The 12,338-nt window shown below is 44.2% G+C and overlaps 1 protein-coding gene across 3 annotated transcripts in view; it reads right to left on the bottom strand.

Moving 5' to 3' along the window:
- LOC120024852 (furin-1-like) overlaps positions 1-12,338 on the bottom strand; it is a 100,560-nt gene that overhangs the window by 39,774 nt on the left and 48,448 nt on the right. For all 3 annotated transcript variants that reach the window (XM_038969175.1, XM_038969174.1, XM_038969176.1), the window contains one exon: positions 3,583-3,681. In XM_038969175.1, the coding sequence (XP_038825103.1) occupies positions 3,583-3,681 (99 nt within the window). The remainder of the gene's footprint in view (positions 1-3,582; positions 3,682-12,338) is intronic.

The following is a 12,338-nucleotide window of genomic DNA, read 5'->3' as shown; positions in this document are numbered from 1 at the left end:
TTACTGGCGGCCACAGAATGAGGCTAGGTCAGCCATGCGGAGTGTGAGAGGGCCAAAAGAGGGAGGGAGAGGACCCCTGTAATTGTGCCATGCCACAGTCTGGGCTCATTCTCCTGCAAACAAGGCATTAACAAGGCCTGCTACAAGACCCCTTAATCACAGCTCAAGCACACTCAGTCAAGCATGCAGATTAGCTGCCGGTACTGGGCTCACTATGTGGTGTGTGTACTGAGAACACACATGGCACATTAGGGAGAAACTCACTTTCCATGAAAACAACAGTCTCTATGGTAACTCAGGGCAACACTGTTTACAGTCTACATTTGGCCAATGGAGCCTGTCATTGCTTTCATGAACTCTGCCAACCACAATACAACCAGAAAGAACACTGTTGATAGTTTGTTACCTTGATGTTCCAGATGGTAAACCTCCATCCAGTTCAACCAGGGGAGATGAGATTAGAAATGGAGGTTCTGGACTGTTAATGAACAGTCTGCTAAGCTCAGACAGCGTCAGCCTGGGGGAGGGGGTCAGTATCTCTGAGGTTATTGATTATAACAGGTCAGTCATGAAAGATAGCATCCCAGAGTAGCTAAATCCCCTCTCTTAAGATGCACAGGGTTATCAAGTAGCGCCTGACTGCATAGAGGATGCCCAAGCACTTCACTCGCATTAACATCTGCTAACCATGTGTATGTGACCATTAACATTTGATTTGAGGATGGGAAGGCTAAAACTCACACGGCCCAACCAATCCTTTCCATAGGACTGCTCTTTTCAAATTATCCTAACGGATCACCCCCAGAAACAGCATTAATGAGGCTTGTGTTTTTCATATGAGACAGGGAGTGAATAAACATTTTGAATGGATGATTTAAAATCAACACAATAAGAGAAGTTAACTTTGTCTCTGAGTTTAAGTTTACCACAGATTACCATCTGATCCTCAGTCAAGAAAGACAGACGTTTCCAATGTTACACTTAATTACACTTAAAGGCCTTTGCCAAAGTTTCCCTAACAGAGATAATTAAGCAAATGTTTGAAAAGGGAAAAATCGGAGCGAGCCAGAGAGGGAGTCTCCGGGAATTCTTAAACAGACCGAGTGAGGTGGAACAGAACAGAGGGAACAGCTAGCAGTTAACAGATAAGATCTGCATTATAACTGGGCCCGGATACCAGCTATCTGAGACAGCTTTTCTCCTCGCTCCAGACCATTCACATACAGGACCCCGGCTGCTTGGTTAAACGCTGCTGTCCAGCAGATACTGAGCAGACAGGTCTCTGTGCCTTCCTTCCTGCTCTCTTCTCCTCCATATACAAACATGAACACAACCAAACAAAACACAACCTTAGGCTCACACCAAAGCAACAACCACAGCTAGAGTACTATTACCATGGCAGAGCATGGCTGTAGTGTTACATTGCTGTAGTAAAGGTAGCTGTATGGATTGTAAAATGATTAGGTCCAGTTTTCCCTGACCACATGGCCTGACCAGGAATAACTTGAGGTAATACTGATGGCTGGATTGATGGCATTTCTATGGGTATATCGTTTAGGCCTAACACAATTTCACTACAGCAATGGTCTTACAACAGCAACAATATTAGAGCAATGCATCACCATTAGATGTGAATGAGCAGCCGGGCCAAGCCCAGGCATTAGCTCCCCGATCAGCGGGGTCTGTCAGCCAGACTGAGTTTTGGCAGAGTCCCTGGCCGTTTAGTCCACAGTAATGTGGGTCTTTGAGCAGGGTTTATTGCTGCTTTTGTTTGAGATCCATCTCCCCCAGTGTGACTGCTGTGGGCCACACGGCTGACCTGAGCAGAGGAGGGAGGGAGGTGCAAGGAGGTTCCCCTTTCTTTGAGGTGCTCAGGGAGAAAAGGAATTCAACAACAGGAAATGGAGCGGCGGCGAGAGAGGAAATCCCATCAGTTGAGTGGTGAGGGGAGGAGTGGGGTTGGGGCCGGAGCAGTGTTGTTTTGGTGCTGTGCTGCTAAGGGTAAGAGGAGATAGGCCACACAACGCTTTTCCCACCGTGCGCCTGCTCAAGACAAAACACAGTTCGCTGGCTGAATGACCTCCCATAACGCTGGGAAACCAAAACATGGGTTCTCTACAGGAACAGGGCTGGGTAGGGGAGATGTCCACTGGCAGACTGCAGTAGCACTTCCCTTAACACACAATGGACTTCCCATGACACTCCATAGTTACAGGGGATTTTCAATTGTGGGTTCCCAGGGGATGTCAGTTAGTACCACAGGTCTTGCTCATTCACACCTAGTCACCCCCATAAGAAAGCATACTCAATCACACACATGTCTGTTCTTGGACATGGGAGGGGAAGAGTACCTCTGAATCAGCAGGTCCTGCATACCTTTAAAGCTGTGTTTTGTACAGCATGTGAACTGCCAGCCGCCCCCATTAGCAGAACCAGCCCACAACAGCACCAACATTAGTTAGTCAGGGGAGGAACTAGTGGTGAGTGTGACTGTGTATGCATATCTGCACGTGCATGTTAACTTTTCCTGGACATGAGTCTGAGTTTGCGTTACAAGCCCTCTCTCTCTCTCTGATCTTCCCATCTGGACCTGAGCTGCGCTGAGTGACAAACAGCGGAGCGGTTCTGAACGGCTGTTGCAGATGGCAGGACATTCATTGTGCCGCAGTACTAACGCTCGACTTTCACAGCCATGGAAACACAGCCAGAGCCCAAAGAGCTACAGAGGGAAATGCGAGATCAGGAGAGAACTACACACAGCCCCAGCGACACTTAATCACAGACCTTTTAAACAGGGCCCCATCACTCAAACATCCACAGTACACACTACATACACACAATAGGAGTGGAAGAGAAATCAGACATGACAGGCATTAGAAATCAAACTGGAAACCTAATCTATTCAGAGGTGGTTTGAGAATGAGATCATTAGCCACCACAGTATAGCCAAGCACTGTATACGTGTGTGTATGTGAGTAGCATGTTTAGCATGCTCTCGCCTCCCAGCCCTAACATAAAGCAGGGAAAGGAAACAGACCAGGCAGATGCTGTAGGGTGTCCGAGACATCCATTAAAAGCAGGTGATAAATGAGAGCTCAGGTTTCTGGCACTCTGCCCTGTGGTTGTTAGCTCACCGTGGTCCCCTCTGCATCGACCCTTACCCCCACTGCCTGCCTAATGGCCGCTCCACAGGTGGTGATGTAGTACCAACGGCTCCGCCAGTCATGTTATGGAATATAAGTTAACAAATCCAACCTAGCTACAGTACAGTGACTCTCAACCTCTTTCACATACTGCCCTCCATCACCTCTCACCTCTCTCACACTGGCTGTGTTGTTAATGGGAGGTGCATTACAGTATGACTCTAGATTAATGAATCATCTTTCAACAAGCCCAATCCAACCCCCACCCTCTGTTGCGGCTGGTGAAGTCATGTTATTGATATAACCCATCCTCCCCTACACTCACATCCCTCCACCCGCTCTTGCTGCACACTCACTCTCAACCTCCTCATCCGCTTTGATACACTCACCCACCCAACATAATCTACACACACTCACACCTCCTCCCAAGGCGTCTTACCTGAGGCTCTTTTTGTAGACGGACGTGCGTCCCTCGGTGATCCGACAGAGACCTCTTCTCCACAGAACGGTGCCGGAAGTGATAGATGTCACCAAATACCTGCAGACAGACACATAATATTAATAATCCTATCACCCAATACTTGCAGACACACACAAACAGTCATTAATCCCAGCATCACTGATGCAGCATCAGTGTATCAGCATCACTACATGTTAGGGAGATAAGGTTTTCAATTTGCAAGGGGGCTCTTTACACTACTTCTACGACACAAACTAGGTCCAGGAGAGATACTTGTGTAGTTAAAAATGTAATCTCTTTAAGAGATGTCTCTCACACTACTTCCGGGACAAGTTTTCCATTACCCGGTAATAGCTGGCTTTCGCCCTATCAAAAAATAGAAAAGCCAATAAATAAAATTGGCGCAGGTAGAAGAAAAAAATCCATGTAAAATAATGCTTTTCAGCCTATTCATTGACGGAAATACCAGTCCATGTAAATACATTAGACTGGTCATGCTTAAATTGGTCTATAGGTTACTTTGCATAATTGAGTGGAATTAAATTGGTGCGTGTACATTTTATCCGTTATGTATCTTATTTATCACACCCTTATAGCATACAGATACAGAGCCTTTGAGTGAAAAATCTGTCATACAGCGCAAGCACTGCTGCTGAAGTCTTGTGCTTTCAAGACAACTGGGAAGGAGGTCAAATCAGGATTTCAGGGATCTTCGAATTCCGAGTTGGATGACCGTTGAGTTATATTACAAGTGCCCTTCCAAGAAGGCTCAAGTTCATTGGCCAGAGAAAAAATTACATCAAATCACATTATATGTACAGTAGCTTTGATTGGACTGATCATGTCAACATCTTACTTTCAAAGTCTTAGCTAGCAATCATCATGAATCAAACCGACAAGCTACTGGGAAATCATTTTTAATTAGGGATGCACGATATATCGGTGAACATATCGGAATTGGACGATATTAGCTAAAAATGCCTACATTGGTATAGGCCCTGTCTAGTTTAACGCCAGTGTGCAAAACCGATGTCAAAGCTGACGTGCATATCTATATAATGTAATTTTGCGCTACACGTACAACACAGCATTCCTAACCAAGCCCACAATGTCTGCTGTGTGGATCGAGCGGTCAACAAGTTGAACAGTCATTTGAAAGAGTTTTTAAAAATTCAGCGAGACAACTCAAAAGGCAAAATCCAGAAACGACAAGATAATGGAATTTACTGCCCTTGACAATCAACCGTTCTCTGTCGTGGGTGATGTTGGCTTTCGTGACTGGTTGGCTTTCGCGACTGTTCGAGCACCGGTACACACTACCAAGTGCGCTATTTTTCAGATATTGCCCTACCGGTTACACAATAATAGCGTCATTGCTATTAGCTTCACGACATACTATGGAATGCCGTTTGGGTCTTTGCGTGTCAAAAAGGATACATTTCAAATAACACTATGACGCATTAAATAAGCTTTTCATTTGACACGTCAAATAACACAGTTCTATTAAAGAACGCTATCAGTAGCACTGGCAAAGCTGTACAAAAAAAAGTCTGCAACCAAGCAAACAACGGCCACAAACAATGTGTTTACAATAGTGGGTTGGTAATAAAGCATTATTTGTTCGACCGCAACTTCTGGGGTAGCTAGCTAGCTTGCTTGGTACCTAGCTAGCACCAATACAACCTGCCTGAAAACAATGATCATTAGAAACTGCAGTCATTTTCATTATTCTTAGCAATGATTTAGGAATCCGTGTGAGTAAGTATTAGCTAGGTAGGGAATTGTTGTTCGCCTATTGAAATTGAACTTCAGTTCATGAAAATAAATAGCTAGCCAGCTACTTAACCCTGTTGCCCAAAGCTAACGTTATAAGCGGCCAGGTAGCTATGTGTTATGACAAGGACTACGCACAATAGTGTAATTTGCGGTTTGCCTTCAAAATAAAAGTACCTCTTTTAAAGTGATGCAGAAGGTTACAATTGGTGGAATCATGCCATATTTAGACTAGATAATGTTAAACAAGGTTGGAATGTGAAGCAATACAATTGGGTAGCAGTCTACTCGGTGACACCCACAGAAGACAACTGAAGAGTTTTTGCAAATATTAGCATTGTAGCTCTTATCGCTGGACTGTGACTGTATGAAATCATCTCCCCAGTCAGCCTATTGTGTATTGACATTCAAACAAACAAGATGGCGCCAATAGAGATGGCAGCTTCGCATCAAGTCCTTAGGAAACTGTGCAGTATTATTTTTTTATGTATAATTTTTTACACTGTTAGCCCAGAAAACCTTGTGTTATTACATACAGCCGGGAAGAACTATTGGATATCAGAGAGACGTCAACTTACTAGCACAACGACCAGGAATATGACTTTCCCAAAGCAGATCCTGTCTGCACCTCCCAGGGCATTTGCACGGATTCCAGAGGCCGACCCAAAACAATGCTGTTGGAGGAGAGGGTGCCAGCGTGGTCTTCTAGTGAGGCTTCGGATGCACGCACACCACCCACCGCCTCCGAGTATATTACTCGCTAATGTCCAGTACCTAGTTAACAAAGTCGACGAAATTAGGGCAAGACTTGCTTTCCAAAGCGATATCCGGGATTATAACTCTGTTTCAGATGAAAAATGGCTAGCTGGGGACATGCTGCCGGAGTCCGTACAGCCAATGGGATTTTCAGTGCATCTCGTCAACAGGAACAAACATCTCTTGGTGAAAAGAAGGGCGGGGGTGTATGTTTCATCATTAACGACTCATGGTGTAATTGTAACAACATACAAGAACTCAAGTCCTTTTGTTCACCTGACCGAGAATTTCTCAAAATCAAATGGCGACCGTATTATCTCCTAAGACAACTTTCCTCGGTTATCGTCACAGTCGTGTATATCCACCCGCAAGTGGATACCAAGACGGCCATCAAGGAACGTCACTCGACTTTATGCAAACCATATATCCTGAGGCTGCATTAATTGTAGCTGGGGATTTTAACATAACTAATCCGAGAACAAGGCTACCTAAATTCTATCAGCATATCGATTGCAGTACACGAGTGAGTAACACACTCGACCACTGCTACTCTAACTTCCGCGAAGCATACAAGGCCCTCCCCCACCCTCCTTTTGGCAAATCTGACCATGACTCCATCTTGTTGCTCCCCTCCTATAGGCAGAAACAAATACAGGAACCGACCGTGCTCAGGTCTATCCAATGCTGGTCTGACCAATCCGATTCACGCTTCAAGATTGCTTTGATCACGTGGACTGGGATATGTTCCGGATAGCCTCAGACAATAACATTGATGTATACGCTGACTCGGTGAGCGAGTTTATAAGGAAGTGTATAAGAGATGTTCTACCCACTGACTATTAAAACCTTGCCTAACCAGAAACCGTGGATTGATGGCAGCATTCACACAAAACTGAAAGCATGTAACACTGAAAGCATGCAATTCAACGGCTCAAACACGAGACGCATGTGGCAGGGTCTACAGACAATCACGGGACTACAAAAAGAAAACCAGCCCCGTCGGGAACATCAATGTATTGCTCCCAGACAAATTAAAACAACTTCTTTGCGCGCTTTGAGGACAATACAGTGCCAACGACACGGCCAGCTACCAAAGACTGTGGGCTCTCCTTCTCAGTGGCCGACGTGAGTAAAACATTTAAAACATGTTAACCCTCGCAAGGCTGCCGGCCCAGACGGCATCCCTAGCCACGTCCTCAGAGCATGCACAGACCAGCTGGTGTTTACGGACATATTCAATCAATCCCTATCTCAGTCTGCTGTCCCCACATGCTTCAAGATGGCCACCATTGTTCCTGTTCCCAAGAAAGCTAAGGTAACTGACGACTATCTGTCATCATGAAGTGCTTTGAGAGACTAGTCAAGGATTATATCACCTCCACCCTACCTGTTATCCTAGACCTACTCCAATTTGCTTACCGCCCCAATAGGTCCACAGACAATGCAATCGCCATCACAATCACAAACTCCACAATCCCATCTGGACAAGAGGAAAACCTATGTAAGAATGATGTTCATTGCCTACAGTTCAGCATTCAACACCATAGTACCCTCCAAACCCTGGGTCTCGATCCCACCCTGTGCAACTGGGTCCTGGACTTCCTGACGGGCCACCCCCAGGTGGTGAAGATAGTGTCATGACTTTGGCCTGTTGGGGAGGTTTATGACCCCCATAAATACCTTTCCCCTTTTCTCTCTCTCTACTTTATAGAGTTGACTCTTGTAAAGCCTTTGTAACAGAGAGTCTGGTAACATCAAAAGGTGGGAAACGGAACCATATTTCGGTAATCCAACCAGTTGAAAATATGCGTTGGTACTTAACTTCTCTAGGATAGGGGGCAGCATTTTCACGTTTGAATGAAAAGCATGCCCAAATTCAACTGCCAGCTACTCATCCCCAGAAGATAAGATGTGCATATTATTAGTAGATTTGGATAGAAAACTCTGAAGTTTCAAAAACTGTTTGAATCATTTCTGAGTATAACAGAACTTATTTAGCAGGCGAAACCCCGAGGACAAACCATTCAGATTTTTTTTTTTTTTTGAGGTCACTCTTTTCAATGGGTTTTCATTGGGAATCCAGATTTCTAATTGACCTTCTTGCAGTTCCTACCGCTTCCACTGGATGTCAACAGTCTTTAGAAATTGGTTGAGGTTTTTTCCTTTGTGTAATGAAGAAGAACGGCCATCTTGAACGAGGGTCACTTGAAGTGTACTGTTTGTTAGAGGCGCGTGACCAGAAAGCTAGCTACAGGTTGTTTTAATCCTGTATTGAACACAGATCATCCCGTCTTCAATTTGATCGATTATTTACGTTAAAAAATACCGAAAGTTGTATTACAAAAGTAGTTTGAAATGTTTTGGCAAAGTTTACAGATAACTTTTGAGATATTTTGTAGACACGTTGCACAAGTTGGAACCGGTGTTTTTCTGGATCAAACGCGCCAAATAAATGGACATTTTGGATATATATAGACGGAATTAATCGAACAAAAGGACCATTTGTGATGTTTATGGGACATATTGGAGTGCCAACAACAGAAGCTCGTCAAAGGTAAGGCATGAATTATATTTTTATTTCTGCGTTGTGTCGCGCCTGCAGGGTTGAAATATGCTTCTCTCTTTGTTTACTCTGTTGCTATCCTCAGATAATAGCAGTGTTTGCTTTCGCCGAAAAGCCTATTTGAATTGACATGTTGGCTCTGACATAATTTGTAATCAATGTATGATCCATTCTGTGTAGATGTAATTCTGTGTGATTATTTAGGTATTTAGTAAATAAATAAAACAATTTTGTATTGCTGATTCAACTTGTTAGCCAGGGTTCGTGAAGATAACCAAGAATTTACAACTTTCAGATGAGACTGAATAAGGCGGCGATTAAATATTGACTGCTATTGAGGTAAAAGATGACCAGGTCTTTAAGAGTTTATTCGGAAGATAACAGCTCTATAAACATTCTTTTGCGGTGCCCCAACTTTCTAGTTAATTACATCTACATGATTAGTTTAATCAGGTAATATTAATTACAGAGAAATTATTTTATAGAATAGCATGTCATATCACTTAATCCGGCATAGCCAGACACGACAGTAGGAAACAACATCTCCACTCCGCTGATCCTCAACACTGGGGCCCTACAAGGGTGCGTTCTCAACCCTCTCCTGCACTCCCTGTTCACCCACAACTGCGTGGCCATGCACGCCTCCAAGTTTGCAGACAAGACCACAGTGGTAGGCTTGATTACCAACAACGACGAGACAGCCTACGGAGAGGTGGTGAGGGCCCTCGGAATGTGATGTCCGGAAAATAACCTCACTCAATGTCAACAAAACAAAAGAGATGATCGTGGACTTCAGGAAACAGCAAAGGGAGCACCCCCGATCCACATCGACGGGACAGCAGTGGAGAAGGTGGAAAGTTAAGTTCCTCGGTGTACATGAATACTGTCGCTGTACATTTCAAAAGTGCTGAACAAATAGTTATATTGACAACGTGCATCTGCTGTTGGTACAGTTTTATGTAGGCCCTAACAGTTTGTGGGCACCACTTGTCACCGTTATAGTGCAATGAATGTATTGTGTAGTGGCTTTGCTGGCATGCATCCCACTTTCTTTTTTTTCTCGCCCCACCAAGATCTACATTCTAAAATCGCCACTGAGCCTAGGCATACTGGTTGTATGAATTTGGGATCTATCGTCCCACAACTGTCCCAGAGTCCGTTTGAAATAGGCTATTTCTTTCTCGACAAGCTGACCAATAGAATAGGCAGCCTAAACTTCTTTACTATAGTAGATTGACATATGCCAGTGATTTTGCTGTTTGTTACTCGTCTTGTTGGCTGAGGAAGAGTAAATATGGACAGTTACATGTTCAAAGTGAACATCAGAATCGGTAAGGACAGCACATCGTTGAATCCTCAACTTAAATGTTCCGTTAATATAAATTACCATATTCTAAATGTGATTTCTGTCATTCTGCGCACCGTGGGTGGACGCCTTAATCAGGTTACGCACCCAATGCATATGGGTCCGGAGAATTTCTCAAATGTCCGGTATATTCAAATGTTGCCGGTCAAATGTCCGGCACCACATTTTCCTAAAGGGGAACCCTGAGGGGAATCCTGCTCCGACGGTAGTGTTGGAGACATAGCCCCCTCTGAGTGGTACAGTGCAAAGACAATGGCTCTCCCACACCACATGAACCTGCAAGAATTACCTTTATACCAGCAGACAGCATTTTTGCTTTTAAAAGTATCCACACATTTGTGAATCATTGCATTAAATCAAGTGTGCAACAAGATTTAGTTGAGAAGCTCCTGTATAGTTTGAATAGCAATTTTTGTTTTGTTTGTTTATATACTATGATATTTACGGTATGCTAATAGCTGCACTCACAAGACACAGGAATGTGGTTTTTGGCCACACCACATCCCAGGCTAGTGTAAACAGAAAAGTTGCAAATCTGATGTTGAAGATAGATCACTAGATACTTTACAAATATAAATCCACCCGTATTATACATGAGGGGGTGTGAAGACAGAAGCCAGACAATATGTCCTGTTAAAGTGAATTCAATCCATAGGAGGTCCTAGTGTCTTCAGGTTTTTCCTTTCAATTAAGACCTAGAGAACCAGGTGAGTTCTTTACTAATTAGTGACCTTAATTCATCAATCAAGTACAAGGGAGGAGCGAAAACCCACAGACACTCGGCCCTCCGTGGAATGAGTTTGACACGTGTGTTAAAGTTGAGGATGAAACAGCCAATTCATTCTGACTTATGGATTCATGAAAATATACATAGGAATCCATTCATCTCATTGTGATTCCATTAAGTCAAGGAATTTGATCACCAGTATTCATCATCAAACAGTATATGTAATCCCTCTAGCATTGTTTATACAGCTATTTTCATGAGTTACAGCTGAGTTCCTGGAGAGACTGAGGGGGTGACAGCGCTGCAGTAAACATACCCTGTCTGAGTTACTGTACCACAAAACACCCACACGCACACTTCAGCTGCTCTCAGAGCTCAGGAGGAAACTACCTGCCCTGCTTTGACACCTTCTCTAGAAAGCTCAGACAAAGTTTAAAAAAGGAAGTGCCGCAATGTAGAGAAGTTTCTTGCCACAAGTGCATGGACTAGCTCAGAAAAGAAGTCAAGGAGAACGCACACAGTTGGAAAATAGCATAGAGAAATGATATCAGGCTGATCCTGTACAGTACTCTACCAAGTGAGGAAGGGAGGCAGATGTGGAACAGTCTCTAACCTGGTGTACTCCAGCAGGGCCTAACAACGCAGCATTACAGCTCAGCATTACAGCGACACTAATTGAGAACGAGCTGCACTAACGACCTGACGGAGGGTAGCGGAGCGCTACGGGCCCTGGTTAAAACAAGGTCAACGGCAGGATCACAGCTGCTGCCCTGGCCGTGACCTCACTGAGTAAGATGGTTTGGGACACAGTGTGTGTACAGTGCACGTATGTTTAAGAGAAACTGTCTGACACACAGCGACCTGGTTAAACAGGGCACAGGCCATGTCTGTCCCATAATCCTCTGCCCTCAGTCCAGTCATTGCGGGTGCAGAGATTATTATAACCACACAATAACACCTCTAGTCCTGGGCTAAATATGTGAAAACACACACACACACACAGTGTTGATGAGTCAACCTTCCATATGCCCTCTGCACCTTTCCTAATGACAGAGCAGCATGTGATGGTAGACGGTAGTCTGGTGGTGTGGCTGGGCTGGGCATCAATCCCTCCCCCGCTAAGAATGACAGAGCCAGAGACAGGAAGTGTGAAGTTGGAGCACTGTCAGACCAGAAAGACCAAATGAGGCCCTCAGCAATCAAAAATGAAAAAGGCTTAATGTTCAGAGAGAGAGAGTGCTGAACCGCCCACCCAGAACTTGTGAATGAGCAGAGCTCAACCTAATGGCAGCCTGATGGGTTCTGAATGGCCAATTAATGATTTCATTAGAAAGAATGGAAGTGTATAAATCACTGTAGCTAACTAAAGCCTGCCAGTTAGATGTGTCATGTCTACAGCATTAACACATTACTGTAGGTGGATCATAACATGTCTACAGCATTAACACACTACTGTAGGTGGATCATATCATGTCTACAGCATTAACACATTACTGTAGGTGGATCATAACATGTCTACAGCATTAACACACTACTGTAGGTGGATCATA

The sequence above is a fragment of the Salvelinus namaycush genome, chromosome 30 (assembly GCF_016432855.1).
Source record: "Salvelinus namaycush isolate Seneca chromosome 30, SaNama_1.0, whole genome shotgun sequence".
NCBI lineage: Eukaryota > Metazoa > Chordata > Actinopteri > Salmoniformes > Salmonidae > Salvelinus > Salvelinus namaycush.
Note: the sequence above shows the minus strand (reverse complement) of the source record. Positions and strands in the feature narration are given on the sequence as shown.